This window comes from Lagopus muta, chromosome 14 (assembly GCF_023343835.1).
Source record: "Lagopus muta isolate bLagMut1 chromosome 14, bLagMut1 primary, whole genome shotgun sequence".
Classification (NCBI taxonomy): domain Eukaryota; kingdom Metazoa; phylum Chordata; class Aves; order Galliformes; family Phasianidae; genus Lagopus; species Lagopus muta.
In genome coordinates, this window is record NC_064446.1 from 16,751,888 (window position 1) to 16,771,287 (window position 19,400).

A 19,400-nucleotide genomic window follows, 5' to 3' on the forward strand; every position below is an offset into this window, starting at 1 on the left:
CACTGTGTGCTGATTATTTTAATTTACAAAAATTAAAGCCAAAACCAGACAAGTTTGCTTGTTAATGCAATCTTACAGTTTCCCAAAGCATTTAGGTCACAGCCCAACATCAGATGACTGTGCAACCAACTCAACAGTAATCCATTATTTCTGTACATTGTAATTCACAAAGAGAGAAAACGAAGAGATCAGTTCATCAACAGCAATTTGATCAAAACATGAAGGATGATGAAATTCACAAAGGCACCTCTATCATTTTTAGCCACATTGACAACTTCATTGCATGCAACAGTCAGCTGACCAATGACATCACATTCTAAGCATCAACTGATGTAATGCTATGGAGCTGAAAGAAGCCAGTGATTTCCTTAATAGCTGAAAGACTTCTCTGCTGTTGTTACCATGCCCCCTGTCCTCATTTACAGTAATCAATCTATAGCATCCTTCGTTCTGTATAGTCAAATGGAAAACTCCCATTTGGTTCCAAACACCTGAAAACTCAGTGTAAGACAGCATTTCACGGAGGGAAAGCAGTTTCAGTTAATTGGTGTGTGGTATAAAGGTCAGGATACACGTACCAGAGCACTGCTAGCCTTTTATCTGCAGCCGTAGCATCCGGTGCCAAGTAATTCTTCAGTTTCATAGTGTACCTATGAACAAATTATCAACAAGAAAACAATCTATCAAGTGAACCACAAAATAAAATATCATACTATCATCTATCAGCCACCAAAGTTCTTACGAAATCCTAATTTCAATTCCTTCCCTGTTTCAGGTCCCTCCCTCAGACCCTGAACAGAACATGGCTAGGCAGTAATTGAATGGTTTTGCTCTGCACATGCTACAAATTGTTAAAGCATCAAGAACTTGGAAACAAAGGATCTCAACCTGCAGGAACATACTTTAAGCTTCAGTAACTGCAACAAAGTGGCAAGTGATCCGTGAGTACGGGAGGTCAACAGTTAGTGGCAGAACATCAGTAAAATGTAGAAGCCCTGATTTCCAGCCCTCTTCCCCAACCATTTGAGTTTTGTATGTGCCCTACAGTGCTTACTTGATTAATTCCACAGTTTCTGAATACATAGGGAACGGGGACTTGGATTCCTGAGCATTTTTCTCCAATGCATTCCCACACTCAATGAACGACACCACTGCATCTAGGTAGTACACAGCCTTCTCAAACCTGTCAGACTGAGAAGATTGGGAAAAAAAAAAAGGGAAATATTGAGAGGAAATACCAGAAAGTTCTAGTACAGACAGGCAGCAACACAGCAAAAGCAAAACAAAACCCAGCACAACGTGCAAACACTGGATAAACACTGCAGATTTACTTACCAATGCATCTGCATTATGTTTTAACTTCTTTGCCTCCTGTAAATAATGATCAGCTGAGTAAGTCCTACAATAGAAGACACATTTATGGACTCAGATCACCTACGCTGCACTTCCTTTTATGACATAAGTTTCTTAACGTTACAGCTTTCATTTCTTCCCCCTCTAACTCAAGTTACAATAACAGAAGTTACTGTATCACAATCCCATTCTTGTAGATCTGCAATTCGAAAATGAAGGCTCCTCTCTGCTGCCAAAAAAACAACAACTGCTCACTATGAGTGAAGCAGCTCTGTTAAAAGAGAACAGGCAGAGAGGCCGTAGTGATATTCTGAAAGGGCGCAATGGATACATCAACACTTAGAAACAGGACGAGCCTGGAATATGTCAGTCTACCATCTGGTCCACGCTCTGCAGGAACACACAGGGCAGGCTGGAGTTCCTCCTCTAGGCGTGCACTTGTGCCAAGTAAATGGTGCACAGAGCAGGCAGAGAAGCACATTGTTGCAGGAACAATACACAGATCTCCAGAGCATAAACTAAACTAGTATTCAGCATCTTTTGTGAAGCAAACAGGACAACCCTCTTCTCCACAGAGAGCTCGATGTGCTCCAAGATGAGCATCCCCAAAAAGGGAAAGGCATCCTCTGCCTTTCTTACCTGTCATCAAAAACAAGTTTTGCTCTTCTTGACTTTGAGCTCTCTGTAGATGGAGCAGAAACAGGAGGGCAGCTCGATGAATTGTTCAGAATCTTCTCCTGAAATGTCAATAATTTTTTTTTTAAAGACAAAAAGGTATTTATTGTATATATTTTTCCCATGACTTTACACTCTATAAGCAATAAGGTCAGTTTTGTAGCTGCTTTAGCTGCCATTCACCATATAATAACACAGCTTCCCTGAGGCTTTCATCTCATGCTGGCACAGGGAAGACACAGAGGCTATAATTAAGCTGAGTCCTACTACACTGGGAGATCTCCCATACTGCTAAATCTTGATTTTCCACTCTGAACAAAGAGGTTATATATACTCTTATTACTTCTCATGTCTTTCAACACTGAACTGCTGAATGTCTCTGGCCTGAAAAGATTAGTATTTCAGAAACATCATCTTCAGGAGAAATAACAGCTGTCCTCACAGCACGCTGTCCTTGCTCCCCTTAATTTTACATGGCTCAATGGGACACTTCAGGCTAAAGAAGGGACACTAAAACATCCTGTGAACTCTAAATGAATCTGTCCTTAAACACCATAAAGCAGCTTCCCAGCTTCAGTGTGCTTTCAGCCCTTTGGATTTATCATGACCAAAGGCCAACTACACAGAGTATTTCATAACCTGCCTTCATCAGATCCTTGCTAATCAGAAGGATCTCGAAGTTGCAAGGCGTTACACTTGCACAGCAATGCCCTCTCCACCAGTGCAACATAAAACACACCAAAATACACAGGGAAATACAGGAAGAATACACTACTTTAAAAAAAGACATGACTAAGCATATTCAAAGTATGAAAAGATAAACATTAAACAAGTTAACAGCTGGTTTAGGGACAGTTCTGTGCTGATGAATAAGGAAAGACCAGAGCAGCAGTCTATGCTGCAGACCTGCTATCTACAGGCTTCCTGTAGGTGTAGACACCGATGCACACAACCTGCCCAGGTTTCTAAAATCTCACAGTAATGGCACGTAAATTAATCCAGGTCTCCCAGTTTGAATATTGCATGAACTCCACCCTGATGACTAAGCTACTTTCTGCCATTGCTAATGGCCATTTGCTGCTTTACTCCTCCCCAGATCAATTATCCTTCCTGAACACTTTATAGCACTCAAAGACAAACGGTACATTTGGAATCCCAAAGATAAGGGTGAAAGCCCTCCAACTTCAACATATTACACTCAAATCTGGCTATACAACAGAAACTGCTCTACACAGATACCCAGATGTCCTCACAAGTTAAATTCTGTCCAGTAAGGCACGTTTATATACTAATGAAAAAGCACGTTACATTTCATGACCTTACAGTCTCTTCATAATATTTTTGAAACCCACCAACTAAACATGTTCTTAATCCAAGTTGCTTCAAAAATATTTTCTGCATCACCTTTTCAACAGTTTTCTCTACTTTAACCACAGAGAGCCCTGTGCCTTCCTGAGCTGCAATCAGCTGAACCTTTCTAGAATCCTAGGATGAAAAATAAGAGCCACAGCTTTGCATCTCAGCACTGTGCAGAGGCTCAGCTCCTGTTCTCCTTAAAATGAGGACAAGACCTGTACTTGCTCCAGCAACACAGAAGTAACCTCATTGTTCATTCTGGGTAAACAGATTTGTAGTGATATTTCTCGTTAACAAATTAAACAGCAAATATAAGCAGCATGTGTCATCAAAAGATGACTAAATTCACTTTAGTAATTAACACAAATACTTGGTAGGAATAAACATTAGTATTTGACAATCTCTCCCAAGTTTTTTTCCAATTTAGAGTCTTAAGCACCACGGCACGAAACAAGGCAAATCTGAAACTAATTACATTTCATCTTCCACTGCAAATTATTTAGATGACACTGCGCACAAACTGCAAAGCCAAGAAATAAGTTCAAGGCATTCACAGAACAGGCCCTTTACCTTTGTTTCTTTAGCACTGCCAGAACCTTTTCCCTCCATCTTCTTCTGTTTAGAAGATGAGCTGCTTTTACTGCCACTGCTGCTGTCCTTACTAACATTGCTGCTGGACTTCAAGGATGATGACTGACTGACCGTCCTCTTCCGGGACCCGTGCTCTTGTTTGGAATCCTTCTGAAGGACTGAGGCAGCAGGAGATGGCAGTAAATCCTTCTCTTTAACAGCACTTGGTTTTAAAGACCTGGACAAAATGAATAAGTTCAGTTTTGATTTTTATTTTTCAAAACAGAAATAAACAAAAAATCCAATATCACTTTTTTTCTTTTAAATCAGACTCACACCCTTCTCCATTTAAGCTTTCACCCTTTCCCCCCCCAAAAAAACCCCACCAAGATTTTTAATGTTGACCGTAACAAGACAGATTCAGAGGAAGAGAATAATCTCCACAGTAACGAAACGTTATGCAGCCTGATTGAACTAGTTTTCACCATTTTATCTGTTCTGACCTGAAAACGCAGAAGGCAAGTTGGAACCATAAAACCACATCCCTCAACAGTTCTTAAAAACACCCCAACACTTGTAATGTCAGAAACAACTGCCAGCGTTAGCGCCAGTCTGTCTATTGCAGACGAGTCAGCCTGACAGCTCAGAAAAAAGATGGCCCAGATAACTGCTCTCTAGAAGCCATTAGCCTTTGGTACAGTCTTACCTTGATTGCTGAGGACTCCAGTTGCTAATTCTGGCTCCCCTTTTCACACAGAACAGCTCATGAAATAACTATTTATACACAGTTTTTAAAAACCACGCTGTCACATTTAACCAAGTGCCTTTCAGATAATCACACTAGCAACCAAAAAAATATTAGGAGTAAAGGAAAAAAACACGACAGACGAGCATCCATTTTTTCTACATTTCCTAACAAATACAAAGAAAGCATTTAACTCAGAGAAACTTCTGGCATCTGCAGCCAGAAGCTGCAGCTTCTCACACATTAGTAATTCAACAAATATTCACTGTAGAGAATTTTTTTTCCATGGTGTAATTACACCAGCTGTCAGTTGTTTGATCTGAAATAGTATATCAAAGGTGAACCCTTCATGGTAGGGTTTATTTGGTCAATGTTTTTGGTTACGGAAATGAATTTCCACCAACAACTAATGGAAACTTCAAAAACATCAGTCTGAAGAAATAGAAGCCACCAAATGTTACCCACTGATTAATAATAAGGAGACATTTTGTTGAGGAGGGAGGGGAAGAAGGTAAGGAAGGGGTGGAGACGGACATCAGTCTTCCCTTTGATCACCCTGAGCCTTCACAGCTGCAGAGACAGGCAAGATACTCACTCCCTACTGCTAGAAGTCTTGTGTCCTGATGGAGCTTTTTCTTCCAGTTTCGTTTTCTTGCTTTCACTGGCTCTGTTTTCATCCTCATTCTGAATAGCAAACAAGAAACACATCCAAATAACTGTCTACATTTAAAGCTTCACAGATACAGTAATTTTTCATATTTAACAGATTTAATTCAGCAGGCATCTTGCAGCGAATAAGATTCACACAGGCCACAAAAACATTCCCTGAAGCATCCAGCTTGTATCAAATATCTGAGAAGTGGCAGTCTCAAGTTGTTTGATAACAAGCACATCGCTATGAAATACCAGGAAAATCCAAGCCAAAGGTTTTGGTACAAGATCAGATTTTATGCTGGGGAGTCAAACACAGGGATCTTATGAATGCTAGAAACCTTAATAGTCTTTAAGTCTCCCAGAAGTGCTGAAGACCAGATTTTTACATAAACCTAATCCTGAAGTCAAAGGGTTTACAGGGTACACAGTCTGTTCTACCTCCAGGAACTGAAGCTACAGTGCCAACACACCTGAAGGCACAACCTGCTGCCTTTCACGCATCACTCCAAACGAAAACTCCAATATTCCCTATTATAATGGCACAGGAATTATCCATTTTTTCTACACAGAATAGGTAGACTGTCACAGAGTTGACTAGATCAATCTACGTCCGTGACAGGGGACTAAATCTCCTCATCTCCTAAACTACCGAGCCACTACAGTGAGGTATGACATAGGTTACTGGGCCATATGCTTAACCCCTGTAATGAGACACTAGAAGGCTAAGATAACAGGCAAAATTTTATTTACAGTATTATTACCTGTTTATGTTTCCTTTTGCCTTTCGTAGAACCTTTGTCTGAAGGCTGCTTCTGGGATTCTCTTGCATGCTTCTCTGGCACATTTTTCTTTTCCACTTTGGGCACATCAGCATCCTTGTAAGGCTTCCCTGGTATTCTTGATAAGAGGCTCAGGTCAATCTTCACAATAAGTGGGTACCTTTCATCAGGATCGCTGAGTGGTGAAAGAAGCTCTTTCTCTTCCATAGGAGAGAACATTCTTTGCCGAAAAAAGCTGTCATCCTCCTCCATGGAAGATTTAACAGGAGTCCTATTGCTCTCGGAGTATTTGGGTGTTTGTGATGAAGGAGGCAGGCTTTCATTTTCATCTGAATCAGAGGATGAGGTATCTGTTTCTATGAATTCCCTGGATTTCTGGGCAGATTTGCTTGAAGCCTTGTATTTCTTTTTCTCTGCTGTAGGCCGAGGGGAAGATTTGGGCTCTTTCTTTATATTAGGCTTTCTGGAACCTTTAGTGGCTGCCTTATGCCGGTTCGAAGGTATGTTTGTTGCCATGTCTACTGGGGTTTCACTTTCTATTTTAAGACCTCCTCTAGGCTCTTCAACAGATGTCTTTTCTGCTTTCTTGGGCTGCTTTTTACCTACAGTCCTCCTCTGTGTTGAGCTGTCACTCTGGGCAGGTGATTTCTGCCTGCCACGACTGCTCTCTGAGCCCTTCTGGGTGGGTTTGGAATCTCGCCCTGGCGTTGAAGAAATCGAGTCCTTGGATCCACTTTGATCAGCATACCCACTTCCTGCTCCCTGATCCCGTCCCTCTTTTTTGTAGCCTTGTGAGGATGGGATATTGCTGTCCACGGAAGAAGCTGGTGACACTTTATGTGAATTAACTTTGTTCAACCAGTTATCCAGCTGCCACTTGTTTGTTGGCGGTGGCTCTGGCTAAAAACAAATTTTAAAAAAGCTCTGTTAGATGCAGTGTTTCACATGGCTTCCATCTTTCCTGCAGCTGTACTTTGCTGCAAGCCAAAGCAAGAGGTGCACCTGAGGTCATTAACTAATGAAAAATGCATATAATTACAAATAGCAGGTCTCCCTCTTCCTTCAACCAGAGGAGCTGCAACCCACAGGAAGCACTTGCTGCCACGGCTTTCCAGACTTAAAGCTACTGGTTTTTAAGCTGCTGTTCCCATATCTTACTTCTGCACTCCAAGAGATAACTACGCTCAAAATCACCTCAAGTAACAAATGTGTGCTCATAAAAAACACCACTGTCATATCCAATTACAGGTACTTTAGCAAAAGAATATTGAACGAATGCAGATAATTCTACACTTGACAGATGAAGTTCTTGTTAAAAATAGAGACTGAGAACATGTTCCTTTTTTTTTTTTTTTTGCTTTCAAAACTCAGGATCAATGCCCAAACGTGTGACAAATCCTACCTCAGGGGATGCACTCTGTGACGGTTCATTAGCTTCACTATCACTGGAACTGCTTTCACTTTCAGAGTCAGATCCTGAACTGCTTTCAGATCCACTATGGCTGCTCGAGTCATCTCTTGAATTATCTGCTCCTTCACTGTTATGCTGTGAAGGTTCAGAACTACTGAAAACAAAAGGGAAGAAAAATAAACCAACGTTACTCAGTGCACAAAGGCATCCTGGAAGTTCTTCCATTAGGAAGAATAGAATGCAATTTTTAACTAACATTTGCTAAAGAATTCAACGCAGCTGAGCACCTTGTTCCCCTCCCCCTTCACAATGTTGTCAGTTTGCAGGATATGTGTCATTTAGCCACTGATTAAACTCTAATCACCCTCTGTTCTAATCAAAGACAAACAACAGACACTGATTTTAGAAACGAGATCAAGCCAGGAGTGCTGACTGGACCAAACATCACTACTGGTGGATTGCAGCACAGAAAGTAAAGGAATGCCTACCTTCCAGGTGTGCTCCTTGGCACTGTCTTATCACAGTCCTGCAATTAAAAACAGCGTGAGGCTTCTGGAAGCTATTTCAGAGTTGCACATGTGCAATTATGCTGCAAAGTGTTGATTTAAAGTCTTAAAGATTTTTAATATTTAGCCTGAAGAGTGTTCAGAGCGTTTCAGTATTCAGAAATACAGAAGTTTAAATTTGCCTGCCTTTTCCTTGTATAGAAGGAAAAATAAACCAGAGTTCTTTTATCCAAGCTTTTACCACAAATGTGTCATCTCAGAACCCTCTCTATTCTGACAGTAGTTCTGAGATTTCCTATTTTCTCCACTCCCCCATACCATGTTTTAGAGCCAGATGATACAAATTCTTAGCATGCTGTTCCAGAAATGTCCCATGTCCTAGCAGTTAACCAACTAAACTCACTATCTTCAAGTTTTCCATGTGAAAAAATACCAAACAGCAGAACTGAGAACAGCAAAAAAAGTAGTGTGGACTCCTGCTGGATAGCATAAATTCAACAGGTGTGTTTTATTCAGCATGCTGAATGCCTCTGGCTGGAGTTGCACAAAATTAATACCAACAAAGAGGAAAAAAGAGATGACAAAAATAAAGGAGCTTCTAGACTCATGGTTACTGATACAACCTGGGAGTAAGAGACACACACAGCAGCTCTCACCCCAGCCAGTTGCTGCATGGAACCATGCGTGCCACGCACTCTTTAGCCAGCACAGCAGAACACGAGGGGCTCTCTAAGTGGCAGCCCATCATGTGTGTGTTTGGAAGGGACTCTGTCTTTCCATTTCACATTCAGAGAAAGCCCATCTGAAATCAAAGCCTGACTCTGCAGGCACAAATGTACTGCTCTCACAAAACAGATGACTTTCCCCAGATTTGCATTTTAGAATACGTGAAGTTTGTTTGAAAACTTGCTAACTGTCTTGTATCTCAATTGCAAATCCTCCTCTTAAGCTGCTCAGTTTGCTGTTGGATTACTGAACACTGCTGAAGTAACAAACTGTCAATGCACTCAGTATATTTTTCTGGAACTTGGGTCTCTCATGAACATACCTGCTCTCCATCGCTGTCTTCACTACTGCTAAGTTTTAAGTCATCTTTCAACATACTAAGTAAGTAAAAGGGAGAAAGTGAGACAAGTTTTTCCATGTACCTTAATTACATTCAAAGCATTCTTCTATATTCCAACAAGTTACTGTTTACACTACAGAGCTGGGTGTGTGGGTGAAATCCACAAGTTACCATTTAAAACATTTAACATTTGAGAATGGCAAATTAAGTCATTCTTTAAAGAAAACTATGGAGTGTAGTGCTTTGATTCCTTTGTTCATTCTTTTAAGTTTAGAAAGGAATTCTGACACGTTTTACTAATGCAGGAGGAGCTAAAATGTCTGTGTACACAATGGCCAAGAATACTGTTTCACACTGAATTAAGAAATGCAAGACTTGTGACTGCTTCCTGCCTAGTGGCAAAAACCCAACAGTTCTACAAGGTCAATTTTGGTGTAATTACTCTTATTTATCCTAGCCATCCATACACACACTATTTCGTGATGCTGAAGTACAGGAACACAGTGAAAACATAGTGGGGTATTTGTGCTTATTTAAAAACACCATTGTTACAAAAATAAAACATCTTACTCTGTCTGGTTCGATTCGCATCTGGAGAAAGAAGATAAGAAAGGATTAGAATAGTTCCCACTTTCACAGTACAGCTGCTCTTATAGTCTGAAAAGAAACACCAACCTCAAGAATCTAGCTCCATATCTATTTTCTGCTGCTACCCTTATCAAAAGATGCATTTATCTCACTTTTAATGCTTTTTGAACAGAGCACAGTCAGTTTATCAGAAATTCTATTGGCACAGCAAACATCTTCTCATCCCTCTTCCCATGCACCTCACTTCAACTAAGGTTCAGTGCTAACTCTAATTCTTGCATCCTCCTGCATCCTCTCGTTCTGGAACCAGCACAGCTCTTTCATAGAGGATTACACAGCTATAACAAAAGCAAAGCCAAATGATGAACTCCTATTGCTACCACTTATTGAAGGGGCTGTGTATAAACACCTGAAACCTCGTGTTTTCAGGAAACTGACTACATCTATAATAAATAAATAAACAAACTAGTCCTCAATTATTTTCCATTTCCTTCTCACATATCACATGTTTTTTAATCTTATTAATACTGAAAAATGTACACAGACAAGCAGAAAAGATAAACTTCATCTTGCAACTGCATCACAGCAAGTATTAACTTAGAATACCAGACCTCCAGAATCCACAATCGCTTTCAATAAACATTCCATCAGCTGGTGTGGACATTTTTGTTTGGAAGTTGTATTTAAACAGCATATAATCAATTTTCAGGTATGAATAAGGCAGACTACAGTTAGAATCTTCCTGCTGCTTCTTATTTTTTCTTTCTGATGTATGATTAATGAAGCATAATGTTAGGTCTGTGTACACAACTAATAAAAATGCCTGTCAGTCACTCAGTGAATGAGTAGTACAAATTTAACTGGAGCCCAAACTTAATTTACCGTCTTCTCTAATAACAGAACAGTTCCTCATCCTATTTGTGCAACTGCAACAAGCTGCTTCCAACTGACAGCTTAGCAGTGCACGTGTTTGGTAAATCCTGCCCCATCCTGCCCATTCTTACATGCTGATACCTTTCCAGTTCACAAGCCAGTTCCTAAGGCCAAAGTCCTGCTCAGCATCCTATGGCTGACAAGAGGGCAGGGAAATGGAAGGAAGGCACAGTGCGTTTGTTCCTCACACCAACGCACCATATTTGCACTATTGTCCCTGAAAATGGCTTGAAAACAGCTTTTGTTTTCCCCTGCCAGTTAAGTGCAAGAATGATAAAGAGTGTGCAAGAACTGACATGTTCTATTAAAGAAACAGTTACATTTAAATTTGACTATTATTTGAGAAACGTTTTCTCGACTGCTACTTACGATTTGGATTGATGGCCATTGGATGTTTTTGATGAAGGATTATATCGTTCTAGAAGGAAAAAGAAAAAAAAGCTGTACACTCTTAAACTCAGACAGCAAAACGGTCACCCCAAAGCATCCAGAAGTAAACAGGCTCAGCTAAACAAACTCAAGAATGGCCGAGTGAACAGCAGAAAGAGGGACCAGCTGACATCAGGTGCAGCCGCTCACAGATGGACCAAGTGGGCAGAGCAGAGACAGAATGCCAAGAGAAACAACCACTTCAAACAAGAAAATCTAGAAGGCTTTTTTAAATCATTGCTGTCTAAGCCAATATGTGCTTAATTTGTTTCTGAAGGTGTGAAAAATTGTTCTGCTTCTATTGAGGTAGGATAGAAGCAACTCTTCTGAAGTAGAAGAGGTCTAGATTAGACATTAGGAAGAAATTCCTTAGTCAGAGCATGGGGAGGCCCTGCACTGCTGCCAGAGAGCTGTGGGTGCCCCATCCCTGGAGGTGCCTGAGGCCGGGCTGGATGGGGCTTGGGCAGCCTGGTCTGGTGGGAGGCTTGGAACTGGATGGGATCTTAGGTCCCTTAGAACCCAAACCATTCCATGAAAATTATTCTGTTACCTTCTGCGTGCTGAGTACAGGAGATCAATCAGCCTATCAACTTTTCTATCTGTTTCAGCATTCCTACCCAGCTTTTTAGTGAATGAGAAGTCTTTAAATCCAAAAAGCAAACTCATAAACCAAATCCTACAGTCAGAACACAGATTGACACAACCTGCTTCTCAGTTTGTCTTGTTTTTCCTTCCCCATTCTTTAGTTCTAGTATATTACTAATAAGCATAGTGCAACAGAACAAGACTTGAGGTTGTTAGAAGCCTCACAGAAAATTGAAAGAGGAGCTGAGAAATGGCTCTGTGCTTTTATCTACACCACCTCTCTGATTACATACCTAAAGGCCAGTTGTTTCCAGAATTTAATTCTATTGGCTAGCTTCATGGAATTAAGTCTTAATTTGTTTTCCTAATTCCCCAGTGTATTAGGTGTTTAGATTAAGCTGCTTGTGAATACCTAAGAATAAACCATTCCGCTTTTACTATTTAATCTGTTTAATCACTTTGACAGGGACCGGTAGGGCTGCTGGAAGGCAGCAGCACAAATCTAATTCAGTTCTGCCAGATATGTTACCTGGTAAATGCTTCATTTCAGTAATATTCAAAATGAAGATCCAGTCAAATAGGAATAAAAGGCCTATTTGTCTAACATTTGGAAATACATTCTGGGATAACGCACTCAAGAACGTTAGCAACCCAACTTGAGTCCTTGATCAGTTTTCTTTGATTTTTACATCCACAAAGTGAAAGTGGACAAGAAAAAGGAGAAAATGCATTGTGCTTTTTCTATTAAAATATAAACACATGCACTCTGTTGCTTTCCAATGTGCCCAGGGGTTTTCTCTGTGTGTGTTCTGTTTTCACACTCTGCTATTTTCAATCGAATCAACCAAGGAAGCTTATTCTCAAAAAATAACAACAATTTAAAGATTCAATACTTTTTTTTCCCCCTCTTTTTCAGAAGTTATGAGGGAGCTACACAGTAGTAATTAACTTTGCAGTTCTCAACAAGAAGCCACAAATAAAATCAAGTGCTTGTTTTGTAGGTCTTGAGGAAGTACAGACAATCTTCACATACGGTCCATTCCTTTTCCAGCCCGGAGTCTCATTCTCTAAAAGCCTGATTTCTTAAGGGGTGCTAAGAATACTCAATTGTAACAAAAACACAGCACATAGGAAAGGAAGTTTAATGTACTTACTCTGTTCTCCAGTGCCAAAACTGGACTGTTGAGACTCCTAAGGGAATAAAAGATCACAGGAGTTTTTTCAAAGGGAATTTTAACATATCAAAAATCATGCCATAATCCAGCTATTGTTCTGACTTTAAAGGATGGCACCCATCCTTTATAAAAAACAACAATACAAAACCAACACCTACTCCCAAAGAAAAACCAACATGCTGAAAACAAAACCCAGCAGTAACAACCGACCAGAAACACAGAGCCTTTATCTGGGCCCCAGCTGCCTTCACCAGCTGTGGCAGAGCAGCAAGCACATGGGAAGAGCACCTGAGATTCCTCATCCTTAGCTCATGTGTCCCACTGAGCCATCTGTACCTGCCTGCTTGCTTTGAAGACGGGCCACGTGCAGTTGTCAAACACCATACCTGAAACTCCAGAAACACTGCGTAACTTCTGCAAGCCCTATCTTCCCTTTCTCACCTTCACCCCTGTGTCTTTGGTGAACGGCCAAATCCTCATGTAACTGGGCAACCCAGCTGTACAAAAGCCAATAGACAGTGATAAATACCTGCCTGGACGTATAATGGATTTACTGTCTATGAATCTAGCCTTGAAAGATAAAGCCCTGCCAATTCTAGCGCTGGCTCGATCTTTGGTATTCCTGTTCCACAAAACCCAATTCTGCCTCCTGGAACACATTACATTATCAAACACTGAAACATTAAACATTTTTTTTTAATAAACAAATACACAGAGGGTACCAAAAACCTACTTCTAAGCTAGTGTGCCATTTTAAAATAGGACCTTCCTGACCTCCTTTTAAAATGAGGACAAATGCTGACCTTATGCATAAAAGCTGAGAATATTTGAGTCAGTTCACCAAGCTGATGGTGACAGTGAATTGCAGGGGTTTGGGGCGCAGCTGCACAGCAGACTTCTGGAACAGGCAGCCCAGTGATGCGATGCAGTTACGTATCCCATTTCCAAATGTAACTTTATAAACACACAAAAGCTCCACACGGCAAGGCATACCTACATATATCCAACTTCCTTTAACATTTTTATTTCAAAAGTGGCAGCAGTTGAAATAATGACCTGAATGAGCATTTTGTCAGTGGTACAGAGAAAGAATGCAATTTTCTCAAAAACAAAACCTTTTAGAGAACTTTAAGATGTTTCAAATGCCCCTCATTTTACTAATTGAAAGAAGAGACATTAACCTATGTTTAAACTGCAAAGTCAAGATCAAGTTGTAGAAAAGCCTTCTTACTTCAACAGAAAGCAAAAGCCATGCTCTCTTTAGAATACAAACTGATTCTTATCTTACACATAGGTTCAATGAGTGCAAGCATGATTCCTCAGTTTCCTTTTTCCTGTCAACTTAGACAAGTAGATAAGACTGATAAAACATAAGTAAAAAAAGACCCTATAGTAATCAAAATGCCCCACATGCAGCACAACTGTACTGTGCTGAGCACAGGATGAGTAACTGGCACTGTTCTCACCAGCATACATAGCATAAATTCTGCACAAAGTGTCTGCCTCAGTGCTCACCTCCGCCAGCCTCCTATTTCTAAGGCTTTATTCCAGTTAAGAGCACTTTAACGAGGTGTTATGTTTAAATGTGCAACTTCTTCCAAATAACTCGTCACCTATTTTGTCTTTGAATAAATACATCTTTCAGAAACTCATGAATTAATATAGAAACAAACAGAAATATGTGTTTTTTCAAGTCCAATTTCTTGAGGAAGAAGAAATCAAGAACATTTTAAAGGAAGGACATGCTTTTCACAAAAGCACAGCAGGCTGCTGCAGTTGGTGGGAGACACTTCACCAGGTAACAAAATCATTGCTTGTACTCTGCCACAAAATGGTGGTGGGATGAGAATGGCAGTTAGGTATATAATGCTTATCTGTATGCTTTTGGTTTGGCTGTAGCGCAGGCTGTGGTGAACAGGACCCATCTCCATTTAACGCCTGACAACTGGGTCAGACCTCACTTCTGCTTCTCAGAAGAAAGTTCTGGATTACAAGGCATCAACACAACCGACCACTGCCTTCACAGCTACTTCAGCACAGGGCACAGAGCGAGCAAACCTGCAGACACAGCGCACCTCTGCAGAGATGTCTGCAGCTCCCAGCTCAGGTACGCAGCCACAACAGCCGGCAGTGCTGTCACCTGCCTGCTTCCCGATGGAAAGCTTCCACCCACCAAGAAACAGCTGCACTTCTGGATGTGTTTTACAAACACGCCAGTCCTCCTGCTCTGGAGTTTTTGACTGTGAGCCCATAGCTTTGAAAAGACGTAGGATAAAATTATAGAGTGTTAGGTCATGAGATAACATTTTTATCAAGAGTCAGGAATCTGTTTTTCACAGCACTCATAAAACTTTTCACGACCTATTTTCACAAAGTTTTATCTTCTGATTCAAAGACTTCCTGATAATTACAGGATATATTTATAGTAATGCAGACAGGCCCCAGCCAGGATGTTGGGTCCCTGCAAATACTCTGCACACAGGGAAAAGGATCTGATGCCAGCAATCTTACACATAAAATCCACCCGTCCACCAAAATGAGCCTAATTTTCTACGTGCAGGCAAAGCGTACCAGACTTGTGCACACAAAAGGAATGCTGTGAAACGCTGCAGCATTCTAACCTGTAAATAAATAGAATATTAAAGAGAAAGAGATTTTCTAGAACAGTGTGGCTTGATTAAAGTAAACCAGCGCTGTGTTCAGCTCTCTGTGTTCTGTTCCGGGTCTGGGCTGTAGAAGCCTATGGCTCACTAACTTGCTGGAATTTCTGAGAAATCCCAGTGCCAAGAATGACAGAGGGGAGAAGGCAGAGGAAATTACAGGCTTTGGAAATAGAGAATTTGACAAAGTTCCATGGCTAAGATGTGCAGCCACAAAATAAAAAAGCTGGCAAAAAGTCGAAAGACGCGGAGCAGCCATAAATGGAATTTTTTGCAAACTTAGCGAAGAAACACAATCCAGGTCGACAGATTCAAAAGGAAAAACACAGCCTCCTTTTGTGTTCAGACGTCAACAAGGCTGTGCAATCTCATGTCGTTCCTCTCTGCAGCACAGAGGCTTCTGTATTTCTGCACACCTTCTTTCCCTCCCCAAGTCAAAGAGGCACCGAGAGAAGAACGCTGGCGATAGAGGCTGCTGACACAGAGCTGCCCGTAGCTCTGGGCTGTTCAGGAGTGGCAGTAACAGAAGCATTTAACCTCCCATCAGTCTGTGGGAGTTTGGTGGATGTGCACTTACAACACAGCCTGGAACCTCTGGCCAAAAAACAACCATGAGCTGCAGCTGGAGCCTTTTGGAAAGCTGCGTTCACCCACTGCTCTCCTGGGTAAATCACCCAGCTTCAGCATTTCTCCCACCCTGAGGAAACTGTTACAAAGGACTCATGAGAACATTTACTTACGGCCAACCAATCAAAATTACAGAACACCTTTCTTTTCAAATTAGATTGTTATAAAGAGTAATTCAACCTGCTTATATTGGGGTTTAGAGGGGGGTTTCAAATGGAAAGTAAATTCAAAAACATCTTTATGGTATGAAGACTAGAAAGTTGATGTCAAAGCATTTGTGTAACAGCACACTCTGCTTTGACAGATTTCATTAGAGATCTTAGGGAGAAAATTTTTAAGGAGTACTTCACTGAATGGTTTGGGAAACAATTTGGATCTAACAGGAAACACAGAGCAGTTAAATGGTGCTAAAAATCAGCAGACTGGTCAGGAAAAGTGGAGCCTTCATGATTTAGAAGGCAACTTTTAAAAGGTGACCATCATAACTTCTGCAAGATGGCATCATGCCACACTAGCAACCCATTTTGGAGATATGTTGAGTCTTGAGAAGAATTATATTCTCAAGTTAAATCAACTGCTGTTAATCAGTAGATACAGGAAGCAAAACATGATTTCATATATTAGTCAGCTACCTCAAACCAAACTGTGCTTGCTCAAGTCACTACCCACAACTGTCTCCCCTGAACACTCATCAGCCTACAAAATACTTCAGATTACAGAGCAGCATTTCAAGGCAAACCATCACTGATGCCAGTCTGACTGAAAGCACTGCTGCTGAGGATGCAAGATCCAGCCCTGGGGGGAGCAGGCAGCTGAGAGCTGAGAATGAGAGCCCCTTCCTCAGAGGTGTCAGCTCAGCAGGTCTACTGGAAATAGGCCCAGACTGCCAACAGCAGCAAAAAGCAACAGCTTAAACACTTCAGTAGTTACTAAGCACATGGGATGCTAGGAAGGCATCTTTCAGGGTAAGTGATCTCAGAATTCCTTTAGCAAGTGTCTGATTTGAAAACTTAACTTTTTTTTTTTTCATAGTTGAAAAATTTAAGATCTAATAGCACTATTAAGGGACCTCAAAATTATGAGGAAAGTTCAGTTTAAGCAGAAAAGTACATTTACATTTCTTAGCATTTACCACTGCTTGCCAGACAGAGGTAAGCAATGCTTGCTTCTGCACACAATAGCGCAAAGTGTTTTCTCCAACAGAGAAGAAAGCTCTATGGCATTCTAAAACTTCACAATTACCTTAAATATGGTTTAAATTTATGAAACTAATTTTAATATTTGAAGGAAAGCTATCCCATATCATCTTTGCAAACCACTCTGTGTGTGGAAACCAGAGGAAAGAAAATGACATTCTTTGTAAGAATGGCAATGCTGTGAAGTAAGATAAAGAGATTCAAGGTACAGAAACAAACACAGAACTATACAGAATTCAATTTAAAAGAGTTCCAAAATCTTGACCATTAACAGGAGCTCATCTTTTAACAGCATTCAGTATTTGATCACAATACTGACCTTTGTTGGAAAAGGAAATTTTGATGGTTCAGTTTTGCATGGTGTATGAATAGCAGTCAGTGGAGGAGGCCAAGAATGGGTCATCTCCTGTAACCAGAACAAAAATCCAGCTATCAGCAAAGCCAAAGCACAAAGATTTCAAGTTACAACCCTGATTCCAATGGTAACTACCTCTCAATTTTCAGTTCACTGTTCATAATTCACTAAACTTTATACTCAAATCTTAATTTCCCAAACATATAATGGAGATTTTGCACAAAAATATTTCTACCCATGAAAACAGATTAGACACAGCAACAAAACAAGAAAGGCACAAATCAATGAAATTGGTTTGCCTGAACAGAAACTGAAGTCTGATCACATCAGGCTGTGAAGAGTGAATGTGAGACAAAGGGTAAAAAGAAGAAACCTGGAAAAGGGAAGCACAGAAATTTGGAAGACAAAAGTGAAAATCAAAAGCCTGAAGCCAGAAAGAAATTTCTTGTGTTCGCTCAGAGCATCTCCAATAACTGTGGAGTACTGAGGATCAGAGCAAGTAAGTTACTCAAATGCTCGTGGAGCATCCAAGGATACCTTTGTGATACCAGACATAAGAGCAGGGGTCACACGAGGAATAAAAAGATTTGAGAAAATAACACAGGGAGAAAAGAAGGGTCTGCTGCTGGGTAGAAAAAAATTATTACAACCTAAATGGATACTGGAATGTAAGGACTCTAGTTTGGTGGAAGAAATGGTTAATTCTGGGGAAAACAGCAGAGGGTTGGGATAGAAGAAAAGCAATTCAATGAGGATCTCCAGGAGATGAGCATGCCCAGCATGCACAGTTCTGCTTCCAGTGTTCCCCAGTCTACCTGCTTCAGAGGATTAACTGAGGAGTCCTCCTGTAATGACTTGCAGTCAAACCAATTTGAAAGGACTAATCCAGTGCAGAGTACTTTCCACCTCCTTAGTAACGTTTGTGTATTCAACAAATGAGTTATGAACAAAAGCACAGAGAACTTACTTTCAGAATTTCATCCACGCAGCTCACATCACCAGATGCTGATGCCTAGAAATCAAAACTCAAGATTAATGTCTCCTAAAGCAGATTTTCTCTAAAAGATCCCAGGGGTATGAAGCAGTTAAAAATAAACTTCGGTCCTTATCATGATTCATCTAGACTCTACAGAAATACAAACAGATCTTGTTAATTCTTTTCAGCAACATTAATTTTAATATCAGCTAGACTCAGATTTTTACAGGGTGAGTCACAACCAGTCATGAAAAGCAAATACATCAGACCTATGAAACTGCCACAACAATCTCTTCCTTTTCACTTGACAGTTAAAGTGATCTTAAGCAGTCAGGGATATTAAAAACTGAGAGAGGAAAAAAATCATAGCTTTCAATCATCCCTGGGAAGACACGGCTGTATAACAGCTGAACTCAAATGGATGACCACGAATACGCAATAAGGCAAACTGCATTATGAAGTAAAACATAGATGACAGCATGAAACCAGAAACAGCAATAACTGTGAAACTATAAATCTTTTGCATCCCTGACACTACAAACAGAAAGGAAGCAAAGTTACTGCATGTTTTACTGCCTCACCGTTAGCACATGAAGTCTTTAAGAATATGGGAATAATTCACTTTCCAGCTCTCCTTACCTGTTTTCTCAATCTTATTTTGCTCTTTATTGAAATTCCAGGCACAAAAGTTTTTTTGTTTCCTCTTCCTAGCCACAATTCAAACAGTACAAGATGCAATGACATTTTGTTATTAAGTAAGG

At 40.5% G+C, this 19,400-nt stretch overlaps 1 protein-coding gene across 3 annotated transcripts in view; it reads right to left on the minus strand.

The window, feature by feature from the left end:
• AFF4 (ALF transcription elongation factor 4) overlaps positions 1 to 19,400 on the minus strand; it is a 48,646-nt gene that overhangs the window by 8,143 nt on the left and 21,103 nt on the right. For 2 of the 3 annotated variants that reach the window (XM_048961144.1, XM_048961143.1), the window contains 15 exons: positions 18,631 to 18,675; positions 17,628 to 17,714; positions 12,805 to 12,841; positions 11,006 to 11,054; positions 9,686 to 9,706; positions 9,098 to 9,152; positions 8,032 to 8,069; positions 7,535 to 7,697; positions 6,115 to 7,032; positions 5,295 to 5,383; positions 3,955 to 4,192; positions 1,993 to 2,090; positions 1,336 to 1,399; positions 1,055 to 1,191; positions 579 to 650 (listed from right to left, as the gene is read on the minus strand). In XM_048961144.1, coding sequence (XP_048817101.1) covers positions 579 to 650; positions 1,055 to 1,191; positions 1,336 to 1,399; positions 1,993 to 2,090; positions 3,955 to 4,192; positions 5,295 to 5,383; positions 6,115 to 7,032; positions 7,535 to 7,697; positions 8,032 to 8,069; positions 9,098 to 9,152; positions 9,686 to 9,706; positions 11,006 to 11,054; positions 12,805 to 12,841; positions 17,628 to 17,714; positions 18,631 to 18,675 — 2,111 coding nt within the window. The remainder of the gene's footprint in view (positions 1 to 578; positions 651 to 1,054; positions 1,192 to 1,335; positions 1,400 to 1,992; positions 2,091 to 3,954; positions 4,193 to 5,294; positions 5,384 to 6,114; positions 7,033 to 7,534; positions 7,698 to 8,031; positions 8,070 to 9,097; positions 9,153 to 9,685; positions 9,707 to 11,005; positions 11,055 to 12,804; positions 12,842 to 17,627; positions 17,715 to 18,630; positions 18,676 to 19,400) is intronic. The other variant, XM_048961145.1, reaches the window with a different exon arrangement.